The 21,221-nt window shown below is 50.9% G+C and overlaps 1 protein-coding gene across 1 annotated transcript; it reads left to right on the top strand.

Annotated features, from left to right (window-relative positions):
• Window positions 1–2,255: 2,255 nt before the first annotated feature.
• On the top strand, window positions 2,256–16,514 carry ELF4 (E74 like ETS transcription factor 4; the record flags this gene model as incomplete). Its single annotated transcript, XM_080652381.1, has 8 exons — window positions 2,256–2,327; window positions 6,649–6,820; window positions 7,463–7,555; window positions 9,750–9,941; window positions 10,828–10,911; window positions 10,993–11,185; window positions 12,002–12,367; window positions 13,460–16,514. The coding sequence occupies 8 exons, from the start codon at window positions 2,256–2,258 to the stop codon at window positions 14,259–14,261; spliced, it is 1,974 nt and encodes a 657-aa protein (XP_080508507.1). The 3' UTR covers window positions 14,262–16,514.
• Between the last annotated feature and the right edge of the window lie 4,707 nt (window positions 16,515–21,221).

Raw genomic sequence — 21,221 nt, 5'->3', positions numbered from 1 at the left:
AGCCACTGACTAATGGGGGAGGTAAGGAAGGCACACAGAGGTTCCACAGGCTGAGATAAGGGGCACTGAGCTCGCAAACATGAAGAGAAGCCAAAGGGATGAGCAAACCTGAAGGCCCACTGCAGTGGGAAGGCCTCAGGCCCTTGGCGGGGAGAGGGAACAGACACAGGAGTTTCAGAAGTTTCGTGTTTAGACAAAGTGGGATTAGGTGAAAGTGATAGCCTTTCATTTGATCAGTTTGAGAATGCTTCCTGGGGACAGACAGCCGGCCTGGCTTGTGGGAGGCCTGGAGCTGCGGAATGTGGGCCTTGGGCACTCTGGGTGGGGGAGACAGACCTTCCAAGCATAAATGGCCCTGGGAGACCGGGCCACAGGAGGCTGGGTCAGATACAGGGGTGGTGGGGAGAGGGAGGGGTGGAGCTCAGGCAGGGACCCTGGTTTGCCAGTGCTTCCTCTGCCCTGACGGGCACCAGTCTCTCATGCACCCAAAGGGAACTCAAACCTGACAGCTTGAGTTGAGTGACTTCTCAGAGTTTTTTTTTGGGGGGGTGGGGGTGGAAAGGTGTGGGGATGAGACTGGGGGTGGGGAGAGGGCGGAGCCAGCCCTGTGGGCTAACGGAAAGGAAGTGGGAGAGGCCTGGGTGTCTCCTGTGGGGGAGAACGGTCATCAGGGAGGTCATCTGTGGTCCCCCACCCTACCCTCCCCTTTGCCCTTCTCTGAAGTTCCTCATTTCTTTCCTTCCAGGAGAAGGTTTTGCCACCCTTGGCACTGCCAAAGGAGTCACTCCCACTATGGTGCGTGGCCCCAGTTCTTCAGACGCTCATGGTTGAACCAAGTTGTTTTAGACCCAGCACACGCACACACGCACACACAATGTCACTAAAAACAGAACACTGAGGGCCAAAGATGTAGCATCTGCAGGTGGAGAAGCCCAACTGTTCAGGTCTGGTGGAGCAGAGCAGATGGACAGGAGGGACGTGGGAGCAGGAGCGAGCCTCTGAAAGGCAGGCATGGGTGGGACCGCAGACAACAAGTACAAGCATAGCAAGCACAGGAAACAATTGGAGGCCCCGGTGCCATGTGAATGCCTGAGGTACAGACTGTGAGGCATTCAAGGAGAGGAGAGACGTGCGAACTACAGCAGACAGATTTCCTGGAAAGGGAGGGCCCCCAAACGGCCCTGGGGGATGGGCCAGGTTCCTTGGGCCCCTCCCCCAGCCAGGGCTCTCCTCACAAGTTCCCAGGGTGACAGTTCAGTCTTGAAACTGAAAGCAAAGCTGAACCAAGAACACAAGCCCACAACCAGCATAGAGGCCATCGGGGTGGTGGTGGGGTGGTGATGAGTGGGCAGATTTTGGGGCCCACCTGTCCCTGTCCCCAGGCTCTTTGGAGGCATGGCCATGTCTGAGTCCCATCCCCACAAGCAGGGTCAGGCGAACTACACAAACCTCACAGCAAGACATTTCTTCCTCTGTAGATTCTGCCCTTCAGAGCTAAGTGACCCCCTACTCCCAAGGTAAACTGAGCCAGGCAGCATCTGGAAGAGCACCTTTTACACCCATGTGTCCTGACCCATACCCCTCACACAAGAGTCTTTCCTGAGCCAAAGGAATTTTTGGCCTTTTTCATGCCATTGCCCCAGCCACAAGGCCCTGATTTTCCCTGTGGCCACACCCTGGGGACTAATGTGCAGGGTGGAGAGAGATCAAAGTCCCTCTCTCAGTCACCTCCAGAGGATTGGGGGAGGGGTGGGAGGGAGACTGCCTAACTTCAGGGCCAGTTCAGGTGCAAATGCTGGTGACTTAGATGGGCACTGAGGCTTGGCCACTTCCCACTGGAGGTGACTCAGTTACCTTCCTTTCCCCTCTTTCATTACCTGCCTCCTTTCTTCTCCTTCCCCCTTCTTCTCCCATTGCTGTCCCCTTTTAGCCATCCCCTCCTGGCAGTCTGCTTTGGCATGGCAGGGTCCCTCTGATTGGCCAGCTGTCCTGGGAACAGAGCTCAAGGAAGGTGATTTACTCAGTGCCCCCACCTCTCCCTTCTCTCTAGGTCACTCCTGCGGTCAGCCTAGCCCAGCATGCAGCCTTGAACTTGGCTTAGGCCACCACATACTCCAGCTCTCTACATCCCTATTCTCCTGTGGCTTGAGTGTAGGCTCTAAGCTCCAAGGTGCCTGAGCAGCATCTCTTCATCAAGAAAACCCCGCGGCTCCAGAGGGCCCTGCGAATTCTGCTGTCAGCTCTGAGAAGACAGCATGGCTATAACCCTGCAGCCCAGTGACCTGATCTTCGAGTTTGCAAGCAACGGGATGGATGATATACACCAGGTACAGCCCCCAGAGCATGGAGCCCAGTCAGCCAGTGCAGACGATCAGATAGACACAGACAGGCAGGCAGACATCCAGTGAGCCAGCTGGTTGGCCGGCTAGCCAGTCAGCAAATATTGATCAAGCACCTACTAGGTTCAGGGCACTAGGCCCACTTGTCAGCCAGACTGTGCCAGCTAGCCACTCATGAAGCCAGTCAGTAATCATGGGGTGGTCATTTAGTGAGCTGGTTGCCCACGTGCAATTACAGAGCACATGCAGTCACTAAGTCAGCCAAGCAGCTGCTAAGTACACCAGCTGAGCTGTTGGCTAGTCAGCAACGTGGGCTGAATGCACAGTTGTGAACTGACGTGCCTATGCTTTTTCAGCCACTTCCCATCACCCCAGGGTCACAGTGACAAAGTTGCTGGGACAACCACATAGCAGGAGTGAGCACTGCCAGCTGGAACCGCAGGGCAGAGTCCAACCTCTGGCATCTTGAGGCTCATGGCTGTAGCCTGGTTGATGAACCCTTCCATAACCATCTTTTCAGCCTCGATTTAAAATTCAGGATACACTGGAAATGGAGTCTTAAGGTTGCAGGAAGTTGGAAAATAGGACAGACTTCTGGCACCCAAGTCCCCACCACTCCGTACCTTGCCCTGCAGTGGGGTTAAACCGTTTTCCGGGCACTTAGCTGTACCTATCAGATAGTGTCCTGGCACACTCGCCACCATACACTCCTCTCTTTTCACAAACTGGCAGCCAGCTACAATGGAAGGAATGGAAGAGTAGGAGCCAGGAGTCCTGGGTTCTGATCCTAGTTTGGCCACAGTGTCACCTATGCAAGGCCTGTCTCCTACTGTATCTGGCTGCCATCTCCCCATCTTCACCAAGGGGATATCTACCTGGATCACCTCTAAGGGCACCTCAGCCTAATTCTATGCCCTCTATCCTAAATCCTTGTGAAGATGGAAAACTTTGTGCAATCTCTAGCGCTCTACGAAAGGTTGCCCCCTAGTGGACTTTTAGCATATTAAACTTTCTGTCCAGCGGGGCCTTACCCAAGTTGCTCAGTTTTATTGAACAACCCTGAAGTGCCTAGAGGAGAAAGCAAGAAACTCTAACCTTACCTGGGTTCTCAAGGATACAAGTCATTTTTTACTTGTTTCTAGTCTGCTCAGCAGCTGTTTCTGTTCTTCATAGAGGCTGTTCATAGACACTCCCAACCTTCCAGCCCCACACACACCCTTGCACCCTCAGCAGACAGCCTCTCCTCCAGTCCACAGAGAAGCTCAAAGCCAAGGAAGCCCTCGGTTTCCTTCCATCCCCCATTTTGTTGACAACTTCACTGTTCTTTTTTTTAACATATATTTTTATTGATTTCAGAGAGAAAGGGAGAGGGAGAGAAAGATAGACACATCAATGATGAGAATCATTGATTGGCTGCCTCCTACATGCCCCCCACAGGCATGTGTCCTTGACTGGAATCGAACTTGGGACCCTTCAGTCCACAGGCAGATGCTCTATCCACTGAGCCAAACCAGCTAGGGCGACAACATCACTGTTCTTATTTCCTTTTCACTGGCCTGGGAGAAAGAAGTGTCCCTGTCCCTTCCAAGGGTAATCCTGGCCCTGTACTTACTCTCCTCTCTCCTGCTTCCCTCAAACCATCGATCAACTCCTCTCTTTCTCTTTATATATTTCAGATATCCCAGACCTTCCTTCTCAACTTAGAACATAGGCAGGTCTCCCCAATCCTAAAAGAAAACCTCACATGCCTCTCTTCCACCCACTTCCTTCAAAATACCACCTTCTTTGTGCCTTTCTTCTCCCCAGTGTAGGCTCCACCCTCTGTGTTTACTTTCTCACCTCCTTTCTCTCACTCATTTTAGGAAACAATTTTTTAAAATACTAGAGGCCCAGTGCATGAAAATTCATGCACTGGAGGGGGGATCCCCCAGCCTGGCCTGCCCCCTCTCACAGTAAGGGAGCCCTCAGGGGCAGGAGGCAACCCAGTGATCAGGGGAAGGCGATGCCCCATCACACCTCTGCTGCTGCCACTGCCGGCAGTGCAAGCCTCGGCCGGCCCTGGTTACCTGAGCCTCAGGCAGCTGCCATACAAAGCTTGCCTGTGCCTCGGGCCGGCCCTGGGCGGCTGGGGGCTGAGGGGACTGGGGGACTCTGGAGGCAGGCACATGGAGCAGCCAGGTCCACCTGGGGGCCGGCCCAGCCTTGCCACGTGCCTGCTGCCCCAGCGGGGCTGAGGGGACTGGGCACCGCCATCTTGTGGCTGTGGGCGCTGCCATCTTTGAGGGCGGGGCAGTCAATTAGCATATTCCCTCATTATTGGCTGTGGGTGCCGCCATCTTTGCAATGGCATGAAGGTCAATTAGCATATTCCCTCTTTATTATATAGGATAGTTTTATTGAGGGAGAATCATTGATCAGCTGCCTCCTACATGCCCCACACTGGGGATGGAGCCCACAACCCAGGCATGTGCCTTACTGGGAATTGAACCATGATCTCCGTGTTCATAGGTCAACACTCAACCCACTGAGCTACACCGGCCGGGCAGAAAACAATTTTTATTGCAAAAAATTTTTGTATCATGATTACAAAAAAGTGCATAAATCACATACATATGTGTATATTTAAAGAATAACTATAAAATTAACACCCATGAACTCACCACCCAGGTTGAGAAATAAAATGTTGTAAGTCTCATAGAAGCTCCTGATACATAAAACAATGAGAACCTACACCATGCCTTGTTCTAAGTGCTTTATGCATATTAATTTGTTTAAATAACCCTATGGGGTCAATAATATGATCATCCAAATTTTATAAATGAGGAAACCAATGCACAGAAAAGCTAGGTAACTTGCTCAAGGTCACCCTGCTAGTAAGTAGTAGAGCTTGGTTTCATACCCAGGCAGTCTGGCTCTAGACCAGCACAATCCAATAGAATATTCTGAGATGCTAGAAGTATTCTATATTTGTGTTTTTCAGTATGGGGCCACTAGTCCTATGTGGCTAGGAGCACTTGAAATATGGCCAGCACAACTGAAGAAATGATCTTTTATCTTGAAAAAGTTGCATTTATATTTAAATAGTCACCTGTGGCTAGTGACTACCATATTGGACAGACAGCTCTTAACTTTATGGCCTTAGTCACTACACCCCACTGCCTGCCTCACTCTGTCCTCTCTGCGATCCATTGTAATGTGCCATGGGACTCCAGCACTCCCCTGAAACTGGACTAGCCTGGGTGACTGCCCAGTAGCCAAACCCAAAAGCATTTTATTAACTTTTGTTCTTCTGGAACCTTCAGACACATTAGGCAGAACTGAGTATTCTCATTCCTTTTCCATGAAGAAAGAATTAACTAATAGTCCCATGAAAGAAAATTTGAAAAATACAGAAAATTATAAAGAATGGGGGGAAAATCATCCAAAGTCCCACAACTTAAATATAATCATTATGAACATTCTGGTATATTTCCTTCCAAACATAATTAAAAAAAAACAGTTGCAAAAACAACAACAACAACAACAACAACAAACACCAAACAGTTGTGATCACACTCCTTTTTTTTTATTTAGCTTTGTTTGGTTTTAGAACACCTATGTCTTCCAGGGGTCAAATTCTCATCCTGATCATTTTTTCCACTCCAAGGGATTTAGCAACCACCCTGTTGAGTTCTTGGACACATATTTTTTACTCCCTGAGAGGTATCTCCATTTTAAATATCTCTAGGGTACCTCAAACTAACCATATTCAGACACTGCCCCCCTTATATTTCTCCAAAAACCTGTTCCTCCTCCTCCTCCTGGTCCCCCCTTAACATGAACAGTGTCCCCATGCACCCATTGAATCAAACTGGAAATTGACTGAGCCCTTACCTTTCTTCCCCTCTAATGCCTCTGTTCTTTCATCTTCATTGCCACAGACTGAGCCCTAAGATGTCCACAATCTGAGCCCCTAACCCTGGGTACCCAACCCTGACTGTAGGCTGAGTCCTTCACCTGACTATAGATCGAGCCTCTTGCCCTTGCCATTGACTAATCCTTTCCCGACCCTGCCCATGGATTAACCCATAACTATAGCCAATGAAAGCTGTCTGCCCTTGGTTGAATGCGGGTGGTACAGAGCTAGCCCATCGCTATTAATTAAAATTCATCATCTAGTGAGGTCAGACCCAAAGCAATGTTGTCTAATACAAGGGACAGCTCTTGAGGGTTCTAAGAATTCGGAATTGCAAGAAAGGCCAGATTCTGGTAGGAGGGCTTCCTGGAAGAGGTGGGTGGATCATGAACCAGATCCCTCTCTTCTCCACAGCTGGAAGACCCCTCAGTATTCCCCGCTGTGATCGTGGAGCAGGTACCGTACCCCGAATTACTGCATCTGTATTCAGGACTGGAGCTAGAAGACGGTCACAACGGCATCATAACGGACAGGACCTTGTGCATGACACAGGATCAGATCCTGGAGGGCAGTTTCATGCTGGCAGGTCTGTCCCCTTCCTGGGCAGGGAAGTTGTGGAGGACAAAGGGGTCTTTCTTCAGGGAACAGTAGCCCACACACAATGGCTTACAGTGACACATACAGCAAAGGCAAGGCCCCCAACAGTTGGAAATTAGATGGGGCAGTTAGGACAAACAAAAGGTAGTACAACTTCATAGAGGAGGAAGTCATGTAAATAGATTCATGATCTTTTTTAAGAACATTTTTATTGATTTCAGAGAGGAAGGGAGAGGGAGAGATAGAAACATCAATGATGAGAGAGAACCATTGATCAACTGCCTCCTGCACACCCCCTACTGGGGATCGAGTCTGCAATCCAGGCATGTGCCCTGACCAGGAATCGAACCGTGACCTCCTGATTCATAAGTTGGTGCTCAACCACTGAGCCATGACGGCCAGGTGGATTCATGATCTTTTGAGATGGAGGAGGACAATGAGGAGTGGAGATAGCTGGGGTGGGTGTAGAGAGAAGGTGGAGGACTAGGCTGGGAGGTGCACGGTCCCTCTCCGGCTATCCTTTGGCTCCTTTGCACTATTCTCTGGGCTGGCCCTGGTTATAGCTGTATCCCCAATCTTGTACCCTAAGAGAACTTTTTTTCTCCCCCCTTACCATGGAACCTGAAACCAGATGAAAATGAAGCAACCTCACAAACCATGTCAACCACTGAAGTCTTGCTCAATGTTGAGTCTCCCAACAACATCCTGGATGAGAAGCAGATCTGTAAGTCTGAACCTCGGTGCCTTTACTCAAGGCAACACAATGGTATTTAAAAAAAATCACTTCTAGCCCTAGCTTGTTTGGCTCAGTGGATAGAGCGTTAACCTGCAGACCAAAGGGTCCCGGGTTCGATTCTGGTCAAGGGCATGTACCTCGGTTGCAGGCTCCTCCCTGGGCCGGGCCCTTGTCAGGGTGCATGCAGGAGGCAACCAATTGCTGTGTTTCTCCCACATTGATGTTTCTCTCTGTCTTTCCCTCTCTCTTCTACTCTCTCTAAAAATCAATGGAAAAATATATTCGGGTGAGGATTAAAAACAAAAGAGAAAATAAATAAATAAATAAATAAATAAATAAATAAATAAATAAATAGATCATGTCCATGTGTTGGATTCTCAGACACATGTGCATGCAGGCATATGTACCCACCCTCACCAACATACACATAAACGTATTCTTGAGCTGTGACTGGAATGGGAGGGGGCTGGAGGGCACCACAGATAAGGAAAGGTGGCCAGGGTGACTTTTCCCCCCATTTTTTGTTGTTGTTGTTGATCCTCACCAGAGGATATTTTTCTTTTTTTACCAGAGGATATTTTTCCATTGATTTTTAGAGAGTGGAAGGGAGGGGGAAAGACACAGAGAGAAAGAAACATTTATGTGAGAGAGACAAATGGATTGGTTGCCTCCTGCACACACCCCAACCCAGGCCAGGGATCAAGCCTGCAACTGAGGTACGTGCCCTTGACTGAAATTGAACCCTGGGACCCTTCAGTCCAAGGGCCGACGCTCTATCCACTGAGCCAAACCAGCTAGGGCTTCACCAATTTTTAAATTGTGATAAAATACACATAAAATTGATGACCTTAACCATTTTTCAGTGTACTGCTCACTGGTATTATGTTCATTTGTATTATTGTGCAGCCATCATCACCATCCATCTCCAGAACTCTTCATCTTGAAAACCGGAAACTTTCTACCCATTAAACAACTCCCCTTCCCTCTCCCCCCAGCCCCTGGCAACTACCATTCTACTTTCTGTCTATGAATTTGACTAGTCTAGGTACTTCAGATAAGTGGAATTTTACAGTATTTGTCTTTCAGAGACTGGCTTCTTTCTTCCTTTTTTAAAAATATATTTTTATTGACTTCAGAGGAAGGGAGAGGGAGAGAGAGATAGAACATCAGTGATGAGAGAGAACCATAAATCCGCTGCCTCCTGCACGACTTCTACCAGGGATCGAGCCCACAGCCCAGGCATGTGCCCTGACCAAGAATTGAACCGTGACCTCCTGGTTCATAGGTCGACGCTCAACCACTGAACCATGCCAGCCAGGCAATACTGGATTATTTCACTGAGCTGAATGTCCTCAAAACCTGCCCATGTTGTAGCATGTGTCAGAATCTACTTCCTTTTTACGGTTGAGTACTATTTGCCACTTTTCAGGCCCCCCTCTCTCTTGCTGGGCTCCCAGAAGGACTACACAGGGTGTGGCTTATTTTATAATGTACAGGGTTCGGTACCTTCTCGTCCCTTTCCTGATCTTGGAGGTTGGCCATCCCTCCCCAGAAGGCCCCCAAGGCAGGCTTTACTTCCAGGACTCCCTCAGGCATTTGCCCTGACTCCACAGGAGGACTCCTGGACCTAACTTCCCCTTCCCAAGGGGGCTTTGGGAGACAGCTCGGGAAAGAAAGCCCTGAAGCTGCAAGTTAAGAGTCCTAGCATTTCTAATCCTGACTCTGTCACTAATTCATTCAGGATTCAACAGATAATTACAGAGTGGCTACATGTACCAGGCATCATCTTACTGTGTGACCTTGGGCATGTGCCCTGCCATGTCTGGGTCCCAGTTTCCTCATCAGGAAAGCAGAGGAATCAGGCTAAAGGGTTTCTAAGGCCCCGTTCAGTTGTAAAAATAAGTGAATGACTAAATCAAGGTGGCCCTTTATCCTGGATGTCGCCTGGAACTTCCCAACAGCAGTAGGCTCAAAATGTGGCAGCCGTCATTGGGGCTGATTCATGCCCACAGGTATACAGATGTTTGTTCTCCTCATGGTGTGAGACACATGCGGTGTTTTCGGGTGTCTCCCGTGTTTGGGGCTCAGGGGAACAGCACCTCTGCTCTTTCCCCGGGAGCCCATCATTCTCTGGAGCGCTGGGAGAGCACGCTCCTACCCTGCACTGGCCTTTCTTTTGTAGTCAGCACCTCCGAAATGCTTCCGGACTCAGACCCTGCTCCAGCCACCACTCTGCCCAACTACCTGTTTCCTGTCTCTGAGCCCAATGCCCTGAACAGCGCTGGTAACACTGGTGACCAGGAGGGGCATTCCCTGGAGGAGCAGGTCTCCAAAGAGGAAAGTGCCAAGAAGACTGGGAAATCAAAGAAGAGAAGTAAGAGAGAAAGAGAGAGAGAGAGAGAAAGCAGTGTGTGTGTGTGTGCGTGTGTGTGTGTGTGTGTGTGTGTGTGTGTGTGTGTGAGAGAGAGAGAGAGAGAGAGAGAGAGACTTCAAGGAGCGGGTGGTAGGAGAGGGGCAGTCAGGGAAAACATAGGGTTGAATGTGTGGAGGCCCACAGACACATTAAGAAGACAGCTCTCTGGTATGGCAGTGGTGGATGAAAAGGCCTCCCTTACATAAAGTAAAACCTGGTCCGCCCATAGCCCGACATCTCCCAGCCCATTCCTGTTTGCCCGGCATAGATGTAAACTCTTACAGAAGTGCCCATGATCCCAATGGATAAAATCCTAGGCTGGGTGTTCAAACACCAGGCCTGGCCCCCATGGCCAGTCCCTGGCCCCCTGGGGGCCTCTGCTGTGTGCTTTGTGTTCTTATCTTCCTTCTGAGAGGTCATGGAGCAAAGACCATATATGGGAGAGGACTTTGGGCTTTCCCAAGCCCTGTGTTATTGATTGACTTGGGTGATGGCTGGTTGAGACTGCCTTGTCATCATGGCAACCAAAACCCCAGTGTTGCACTCACCTGCACAACAGTCACACCTTTAGGCTGTCTTTTCATTTCAAAAATTAGCCTAGGTGGATTCTGATCTAAAGGTGACTCATTGCCCCACATCGTACTGCTGTTCTGGGGCCTGAAAATGAGGGCAGCCCATTGGGCAGGTGCATGTACCTGGGAGCTGTGGCCAAGGAGAACGATCCTGGGCTCTCCCTTTTCTGCCTTGTCACACCCAACTTGATAAGCTCCAGGCCCTCCCTCTTGGGAGCCCGGCCTGCAACACTTGCTGTGGTCTCAGCCTCACCCTGCTCTCCCCTTCTCCTCAGTCCGGAAGACAAAGGGCAACCGCAGTACCTCACCTGTCACTGACCCCAGCATTCCCATTCGGAAGAAATCTAAGGATGGCAAAGGTATGGCTGGTAGTCAGGGGAACAGGGGTGGGAAGGGAGCCAGGGTGCCTGGGCCACCCCTCACCACCTGGTCCTCTTCAGGAAACACCATCTATTTGTGGGAGTTCCTCCTGGCACTTCTGCAAGACAGGAACACCTGCCCCAAGTACATCAAGTGGACCCAGCGAGAGAAAGGCATCTTCAAGCTGGTGGACTCCAAAGCTGTGTCAAAGCTCTGGGGGAAGCAGAAGAACAAGCCTGACATGAACTATGAGACAATGGGGAGGGCTCTAAGGTAGGAGCTGCTGGGGGTCCCTGCCCTGGAGGAGTCACCACGCTCTTCCTCATGTGCAAGGAGGCCCTCCTGTTATAGGGTCTCCTAACGTTCCCATCTGCTTGCCCTAAGCCACTCTCCAGGCCCCCTCTGGAAGGAACAATTCCCTTCCTCTTGAAGCTCTGTCCTAGCCTTTTCTTTCTTGATAAAAGAGCATTTTATGGCGTCCCATCGCCAAGAAGTTCTTCCTTTTAAAAAATGTATTTTTATTGATTTCAGAAAGGAAGGGAGAGGGAGAAAGAGATAAGAAACATCAATGATGAGAATCGTTGATTGGCTGCCTCCTGCAGGCCCCACACTGGGGATTGAGCCCACAACCCGGGCATGTGCCCTTGACCAGAATCAAACCCAGGACCCTTCAGTCCACAGGCCGATGCTCTATCCACTGAGCCAAACCAGCTAGGGCAAGAAGGTCTTCCTTCACATTCTTCAAGCCAGAGAGCTAGGGAGATGGGCCAGAGTTACCCACAGCTGGTGTCTCAGACTGGAAGACTGCTGAACCCCCCATCATCCATCTATCCTCTCTTGTTCTTCACTCAACCCCTGTCTTCTGCTCCAACTCAGGGTGGGGGTTGGCATTTGAAACCCCTTTTTATGGACCCTTTGAGTCCTCAGGAGATCTCAGAAATTTCATAAAAGTCTTCCAAGTCCAAGTGTTGGCCTTCCAACTACCCTTGTCCTTGAGCTCCCGTGTGCCTCCTGGCCAGGTTCCTCCTCATATTTGCCCTGTCCTGAGGGTGGTGTGCCCCTGGCTAACTCCTCAACCCTTTTCCCCAGATATTACTACCAAAGGGGCATCCTTGCCAAAGTGGAAGGGCAGAGGCTGGTGTACCAGTTTAAAGAGATGCCCAAGGATTTAGTGGTGATTGAAGATGAGGACGAGAAAAGCGAAGTGGCAGAGGCATCCCCTAAGGCCTCCACCTCCACCAGCACTACCCGGCGAGCCAGCTCCAGGGTCTCATCCAGAGCTGCTCCCCAGGGCAAGGGCAGCCCTCCCTGGGAGAAGCCGAAGGTTCAGCATGTTGGTCTGCAGTCATCTGCAAGTCTGGAATTGGGCCTGTCTCCAGATGAGGAGATTCCCACTACCTCCACTGTGCTGGTCTCTCCACCAGAGGGCCAGGCCAAACTCACCAAAGCTGTGAGGTAAGGGCACCCACGTTGTCATGAGTCTTCCCATAGTTCCTCGTGTTGTGGGGAGCAGTTTTCAACTTCTTGCAAAGCTCTGCTGTGGGTATAGCCTCATGGGACCCTTGCAGGACCCCTGAGAAGCCAGTAGGGCACTTGGTCAAGAAAGGAAAAGCAATTTGCCTGAGGTCACACACCAAAGTGATGGCAAAGCCAGCTCTTGACCAGGGGGACTTGTGTCGCCAGCTGGGGCTGTTCCTGTTACCCCAGAGGGCTCTCCAAACAACCAGCAGGGGCCTCCACATCTGGGCCTCTCTCCCTAAGCCTCCCCCACTCCAAAAAAGAGGCAACAGAGAATGTTACAGGGACACCCGTCTGCTTTCCTCAGGCCCTCCAGGAGGAAAGCTCTTGATGCCTCTTGCCCATGTGAAGTGCTTCCAATTTTCCCTGAAAAGGTTGGGCTTTGTCTGAGTTGTGTGTACTACTATGTAGCTCTCACTCCTCTGGTATGAGTCACTGAGATGCGCTTGTAAGGAGAGAAGGTAGTAGAGTGGAGCAGCGAGGACACAGGCTCTGGAGTCAGAAAGCCTAGACGGGAGTCCCTCCTACTAGCTGTGTGACCTAGGGCAAGTGATATAACCTCTCTGTGCCCCAGTTTCCTCAAGCTGTAAGATCAAATTATTAATCTTATTCAACTCGTGGGCTATTTTGTTTTGTTCATTTTTTATTGATTTCAGAAAGGAAGGAGAGCAAGAGAGAGTAACCTCAATGATGAGAGAGAATCATTGATCAGCTGCCTCCTGCAGGATCTGGGGGATCAAGCCCAAAACCCGGGCATGTACCCTGACTGGGAATCAAACCCTGACCTCCTGGTTCATAGATCGACGCTCATCCACTGAGCCACGGTGGCCAGGCAGCCCATGGGCTATTTTGAAGATAGAAGGAAATAGTGAATGTCAATCATTTTTAGTGTCCCTGATTAAGCACTCAATCAATGTTAACTGAAACAAAAACAAAACACCTTTGACTCCTTTCCTCCTGTGCCCTCCTTTCTAGCCAGTTGGGAGGTGCCTCTTGCCTTAACCAAATCTGTTTTCTGTTTCTTCTCAGTGCTTCTTCAGTGCCCGGCAACATCCACCTAGGAGTGACCCCTGTGGGGTCAGCCTCGGCCTTGACCCTGCAGACAATCCCCCTGACTACAGTGCTCACCAATGGCCCTCCTGTCAGTACTACTGCTTCAACCCAGCTCGTTCTCCAGAGTGTTCCACCTGCTTCGACCTTCAAGGACACCTTCACTTTGCAGGCCTCTTTCCCCCTGAATGCTAGCTTCCAAGAGAGCCAGGTGGCAGCACCAGGGACTCCACTGATTCTCAGTGGCCTCCCCCAACTTTTGGCTGGGGCCAACCGTTCGACCAATCCAACGGCAGCCTCTGTTGCAGGGGCTGGAGTAGCAGGGCCCAGCTCTCAGGCCCCGGGGACGGTCATTGCTGCCTTCATCAGGACTTCCAGTGCCACAGCAGCCCCTGGGGTCAAGGATGGGTCACTGAGACCCAACTCATATGTGCAGGGCATGGTGACTGGGGCCCCCATGGAGGGGCTGCTGGTTCCTGAAGAGACCCTGAGGGAGCTTCTGAGGGATCAGGCTCACCTTCAGCCACTTCCAACCCATGTGGTTTCAAGGGGCTCCCACAATCTGAGTCTTCTGGGAAACCAGACTTTCTCTCCTCCTAGCCGCCCCACTGTTGGGCTGACCCCGGTGGCTGAACTTGAGCTCTCCTCAGGCTCAGGGTCCCTGTTTATGGCTGAGCCTAGTGTGACCACATCTGGGACCCTACTGACTAGATCCCCAACCCCAGCCCCCTTCCCATTCAACCCCACTTCGCTCATTAAAATGGAGCCCCACAACATATAAACAGAGGGGTTGGGGAAGTGTGACCCACCAGGCAAAGCTGAGCAGCATTTTCATATGGACTGCCTCTAGCAGACTGACAAGTAGCTCACCTGCCCTTACATTTTGGTGGAATGTCAATATACCAGACTCCCTTATCCCTCACCTCTGCCTGAGGTCACATGACCAAGCCATGCCCAGTTTGAGCATTCCTGGCATCAGACCATGGCCCTCAAGAGCACTAGGGGATATGCTCTTGCCAGGGAAATGGGCTGGTGCGGTGATGAAGGGATAACCTCCTGAGAAGTTGGTGGCCAGGGCGGGTGCAGGGGCTTCATGGGAAGATCCATGTTTGCCTGGTTGTATTTCACTATCCATGTTCCCTCAGTGGGGAAGTGACTATCCCATATGTGAATATCTCAGTATGTATTCGTGTGTACTCATGGGACTGTATCTTCGTTTCTTTGGAGAAGCTGTGAGGTCTTCAAGAATATGTGTCTGCGCACACATCAGCCGCAGAGATGAGGATTTGTTTTAAGGAAAAACATTCCCTAGTCCCCTTTGTACAAACCAAGACTCATTTGTTCTGAGACTATTGGGGGTGTGGGTTGGGTCCCCCAAATCTGGAGAGATGTCACAGAGCTGGAGCAGGTCAGGATAGAAGAGATCCCATTGGTGTATGCGTTGGAGCAAATGAAGTTCTAAGGGACAGGAGAAGGCCACATGGGATAAAAGCATAAAGAGAGGGAACTCAGCCCTGGGGAGCAGCCCCCGAGTCTAGATGAGGCCTTCTCCCTGGACTTGGCCTCATGGCCAACCAGTCACTTGCCAGCATGCTTGGAACCTTGACCGCTGTGTTGAAAGGTTAGGCAGGGGTAGAGTGCCCCTCCAGGGTTAGACCCAGCGGAGTCCCCAGGCAGAGCTGAATTAATTGAATGTTTGTACCGAGGGCTGGGGCTATAAGACCAGGCTTTGTGCCTGGCCTACACCCCAAATTCTGGGTTCCCTCTTGATTAATTTCGCTCCTGATATTTTCCTGCTGTCAGGCATGGTGGGGATGGTTGTGTTAGGAATGTCAATTGGATCTGCCTCCATCACTGCTCATATGTGCCTGCCGCGTAGCCAGCCAGTCTTCTACTCATCTCGTAAGTTTGCCAACTCACCCGCCCCCACCGTGGCTACAGCAGACGTTCACGTGGTCTGTCGCCCCTCTTCTCCAACTTTCACTCCTGACCCTGATTCCTTCTTCCCCAAGGAGACAGGAGCCAGTAGATGTGAGCCCCCATGACACTTCTGTCTCTACATGGCTTCTTGCTTCCCTCTTCCCTCTTTCTAAGGGGCAACTGATTCTTAAAGTCAACTCCTCCGCCTAGGGCCTGGATCTCCTCCCCCTCCCTTCTTTGCATTAGCTTGCCTCTCTCCTGCCAAATGTGGAGGGCAAAGCTAAGACATGTCAGCCTTGGAAACAATTGTTATCTGGTGAATTTGGTTAATGTGAATCAGTGCCTTAGGACCTTTGCTATGTCCTCGGTGCAAAACCATCCACTTGATCTAACTACCTCCCCAGGTTGCTCTTCTCGCTCTCCTTCCGGTCACTGCCAAGCCCACTATCATGCTCTCTCACTTTCTTCTCGTTTTCCCCTGGGGGGTGGGGAAACTACGGTTGTGCAGGTGTATTTATTACACATCTCCAGCACTTGGCATTAAAGTGCCTTTTTTTAAAAAAATAAATCAGTTTATTATGACAATTTCCTGATGGTGGAAAGTAAAGCATTTTGAGAAAGTTTCTTTTTTTTCTTTTTATTTATTTTTTGTATAAAGACACTGCATGGGTTAGGGATGGCCCTGTCTCACTCACCAACTCCATAGAAATCATCTGAAGGTCACTGATATCTTCATGGTGACATCAAATGTGTTCACATTTCTTGGCACTTGTGAGCCCTCACAGCATGTCACACTACTTCCCATCACCTTCCATACTAGCTGGGCTCAACTATGCCCTCTGTCGCCCGTTCTCTGTGCAATGCTGGCTCCGGATCTACCACTTTCAGTATAGGTGTCCCCAAGGGTCTCATCCATCCTCTTGGCTCTGAATCAGCATTTTGGGGATGAGTCCAACATCTAGAGCCACAGCCCCCATGTTTCTCCTCAGCTCCTGGCCCACATGTCCAGGGGTCTTTTGGACATTTCCACCTAGATGCCTGCCAGGTCCTCAAAGGCAGCCCCTCTCCCAAAAGTCAATTTTGAAATTCCCACATATGCACACAAAACCTTTCCAAGAAAAAAAAAAAAAGCTGTCATGACTTGCCTATTTTTGTTCATGGTGCCACCATCTTTCTGACTTTCTAAATTTGACATTTCAGAGCCATCTGAAGGCTGCCTTCACTTGACCCTGTCCCTTCCCCCATCTCCTGAAGTCCAGTGCCATTTAACATGTCTCTCAAATCGGACCTTTCTTCCACATTCCCAGAGCCTCAGACTACCCAGAGCTTAATCCCCTCCTTCCCCAGACACATCCAATCTGCCAGGGCACCAATTCTGATCTGCTAGAAAGCTTTCAGGGGCTCCTCATTGCCTACAGGGTGAGACTCCGGATAACCTCTTATCCATTCTAGGCAGCTGGGCATTAACCTTTTTATTTGCTGACTCATGAGGCAGTCCAGGGGTCCTGGAGGAGGGGTGAGGGGGGCACTTTAAGACTCAGTGCAGTAGCTCCAAAAGTATTTTGAGCATAGCATCAGCCCTGTCTTCAGACAAAGTCCCAAGTCCTTGACCTTCCAGCAAGGTCCTTAAACATCAGGTCCCATCTGACTTCCCATTTTTCACATTGCTTCCCCCACCCCCAATGTATTGCTCCAGCCAAACTGATACTCTCGCTGGCCTTTGGACAAGTTTAAGTTTCCCACTTCTGTGTTCTTGCTTTACCTGGTTCTACTTAACCAGAATGCTCCTCCCATCCCGCTAGTACCAACCGAATACTATCCATCCTTCAAAACTCAGTTCCTGGAAGCTGCCTTCCCACAGTTCTTTTTTTGAAACTTGTAACAATTGCCACTTTTTTGGCAACAGATCACAGCCTGTGACATCTCCTTTGTTATAATCACAAACTGTTACTTAAATCTTCAATGACCTGGACTTATTTAGTCACCCCAATTAGTGTGTTACTTTCTGAGGGGCGGGGGGGAGGGGGACTGTAGCACCCACAGAGCAGGGCACACTACATAAGAAGCATTTAGTGAGCATCAGCAAACCGTTACTGATTGAGCTGGTGAGTGATGGGGACCAAACTTTGAGGTAGGTAATGCTGACCTCCCCTTTGCACAAGCACTCACCCCAGGTGCTCCACTGCCCAGGGCCCGCACTCCCTGGCTCAGTGCCCTCATGGCCTCCCCACCCCCAGCCTCTACACCCAAGAGTTGTTACTACTTTGAATGTCCTCTACCCTTAAAGAAACTTCCCTGTCAGTTTCTTTCCTAACTCAAAGTGTTAAATTAGCTAATATGATAAACTAACCTGTGCCGATATAGTTATGGGAGAGGGCTAGAGGAGAACCAGAGACAGGTTTCTTTTAACCAGGGTTGTGTGGCAACAACATCCCTGCCTATGTGATAGTTTAATGGAGTCAAGAGACTCGCTCCTCGCCCCCAGCAGCTGATGTATTACTCCCCACTTTGGGCTCCCATAGCACTTTGTATATACCTCTTACTGTAGCACTTAGCACATGTAGGTCCTTAGTTATATGTTTGTTTCCCCTCCAATGGACTGTGAGCTCCTCAAGGACAGGGACTGTGTGTTAGTCACTGATGTATCCCCAGCGCCTAGCACAGTGCCTGGCACACAGTAGGTGCTCAATAAATGTTTATTGAAAGAATGAATGAGTCCTGTATATAATCATGGGGATTGCAGCCCTATGCTGTGGCAGGCAAGAGGGGAGGGAGGACAACCCATATTTGGGGGCTACCACAGCTTTTTTATTTCTCATATAACAATGTAAGCATCTGCTTTCTTTGCCTGGGTCTGTGGCCACAAGGAGCCCAAGGCTGCTTCCAGCTGTGCCTTGCTGTCACCAGGTGTTATGGGCAACTCTGAACTCCTGCCCTTAGCTGCTGCCCCTTCCTGGGACAGCCTCATGCTCATTTCCTCATTTCGGAGTGGGACTGAGTGACAGAAAGGTCAAGCCCAGTGGGAGGGGCAGGACAAGAAGTTATTCCCAGGAACATAGGTCTTTCTGACCCCATCACATATTTTTAAATATGCCACTGCCTCCAGCTCCAAAGTTGCTGGATTTGAGGCGAGTGAACTTATTCCTCTTCAGGCAGCTCCCAGGGCTGGGAGGCCCAGGCAGTTGCAGCCTCCGAGAACCTCATCCCTGGCACGCCGGACGTGGGGGGCGAAGTCCAGCAGGGGGCGCTGTCCAGCCGAGGACAGTGGGCTGGTGGCCCCAAGGAACCCAGGGAAGGAGAGGCAGCAGGGGCGGGGCCTGCGGCTCCCGCCAGAGACTGTCAGGGCTGGCATCTTTTAGTCTCTATGTCTTGACCCTGCGCCCCCAACTATCCCCGTGTGACTCTGACCCCCGCCAAGGCCTTCCATGGCTCTGTAGCTTCGAACTTTCCCCGGCTCCCGTCCCCTCCTTCCACTTTCCAAGGGAAATGCAGCGCTTGATCGGTGGAATGCCTTCCTCCCATTGGCTGGCCGTACCAAGGCCACGCCCCTGGCGCCCCCTTCCCCCTAGGCTCCCTGACGAGCAGGTGAGCACGAGGCGGGCCCAGCAGCCCAGCTGCCAAGCTCTCCTGGCCGGGACACGAGTGTTCCCGAGGCCATCGACACAGCCGCAGGGCGCCTGGCCTGGCTCCCCTCCCCTCCATAGCCTGCCTTTAACTACACTTTCACGCAGCGCCGCTTTCTAACCTTAAAATCGGAAAGCGATCAGGGCAGGGAGCCCGCTACATGGGTTTGGCAGCTGAGGGCCCCGACTGCCCACTGCGTGAGCCCTGGATGTATCTGCGCCCAGCGGCCTGACGATGCAGGCTAGCCACCCGCCCCCCCTCAGGTGGAAATCCGGGGAACACGTGGAGGCCCAGCCCGGCCCGCCGCGGGGTGAAGAAAGCCAGAGCACTGCACGCCCCTCCTCCCCCTGCCCAACCTCCGCCCTCCGCAGCTAAGAAGGCAGACCCCATCCTCCCTCACACACACCATGCGCGCGTGTACATCTTAGCGGGGTATGAGACAATAGAAATACCTAACGAGCTTCCCCCCGTCCCCCCCGCTCCCCCCCCCCGTTAGAGATTAGAATAAGGATGGGGCAGGGGTTTACTACCCAATCCGTCCCCACCCCATCCAGCCACCCAAATAGGGATGCAGACATAGAGGCTGGTCCTCTTCTCCCAGAATACGGACCCTTGAATAGGACCTCCGTTTCAACCCCTCACCCCAAAGAGGAACAGTCTGGTAAGAACGTCATTAACTGTAGGTTCATGACCTGAGGCGTGTGGGAGGCACTAACTTCGAGCTGAACAGCCATGTTTACTCAGTATGATTCTCTTCCCTAGTCGGTAAATTGAGCCCCATTTGGCAGATGGAGCAACTAAGGCTCGGAAACATTAGGTTCTCACCCAAGGTTAACCAACCTAGGTGGTAAGTGGTGGAGCTGGCCCTTTCCCCTAGACCACACTGAAAGGATTAGGAGGTCATTTCATAAGAGGCCACCGTCTTTGCCTCAATTTCCACCAGGGATGCAGATTTCATATCATCGTCCATACCTCCTGCTCTGATCTTCCTAACCTGGGCTGACAGGCAGAGAAAGGACTCAGGAAAGGTCTGGGGAAAGGAACCCAAAATTGAGGAAAGAAATAAACTGGTTCCACTTTTAACTCTGCCTCCTTTCTCCAGGGGACCAAAGGGGTGTGAGCACCCACATAACCAAACCCAAATGCCTGTAGCTGTCCATAACTCCCCAAACGACTATTCCTTTGGGTCATTCTGACTTTGCCACAGCATCTCCTTCCTATCTTAAAAGGAAATCCTTGTAGAACCCCCACCACTCTCCCTTCATCTTTTTCTTGGGGGGAATCTCAAGCAGTTACCTATTCCTCTCTCTACCTGTCCCACCTTCAACACATTTTTACCAATTTATTAAAACAAAAACAAACCACTGTCACTACCCAGTTTAAAGTTTCCCACGATTCCGTAACGCCTAAGGCAAAAGTCCAAGCTGTGCTCCTTGGCTTCCACCACTGTTTTTCAGAAGTGGGGAGAAAAGTTCTAAAACCCAGGGCATCCACACAAGTGGAGCATCTTGCCTCCATAACAGCTGGATCTTAGGCAACCAGAACCTCGGAAGGTCTGTACTATGTGGGTGGGCAGCCAGGACACTGGCACAACAGTGAGGGCTGTGGTTAAGACTCTGCAGTCAGATGCCAATGTGGATGGTCCAGGGCAGGAAAGAGAGGCAGGAGGCAGGTGATTTCCTTGAGTGAGAGAGGACCATTCCTCACAGCCACCTAAAAGAGGATTCCTCCCTCCAACGTGCATATACATGCACACGCATACATATGCACTCACATGCCTGCGCATGCATGCACACACACACACACACACACACACACACACACACACACCCTCAACCAATGGAGGTGATCAATTCTCCCCACCAGCCAGTCCCCCAAGACTTGCCCCTCCTTTTCCTTTCCTCTCCTCTCCTCTTCTCTCCTCTCCTTTCCTTTCCTTATCCAGCCCCAGTGACGTAAATGTTCACTAGCCACTCCAACCTGCCCTCCTTAGTTGTACCTTGAAGGACCCAAAACTGCAAAGCAGGATCAGGGATTTCCCCTCTGTCCTCCCCACGATGCCCATCTTCTTCAAACACGGAGAAGGCAATACAGAGAGTAAAGAGAGACAGGAGACAGAAGCCCTGACACGGGTTTTTCAGTATGCAAGTGTTTTTGACTCCACAGCCAGTTGCTTAAAATGAAACATAAAGGTCAG

Source organism: Plecotus auritus (genome assembly GCF_963455305.1).
Source record: "Plecotus auritus genome assembly, chromosome: X".
NCBI classification, from domain to species: domain Eukaryota; kingdom Metazoa; phylum Chordata; class Mammalia; order Chiroptera; family Vespertilionidae; genus Plecotus; species Plecotus auritus.
Note: the sequence above shows the minus strand (reverse complement) of the source record. Positions and strands in the feature narration are given on the sequence as shown.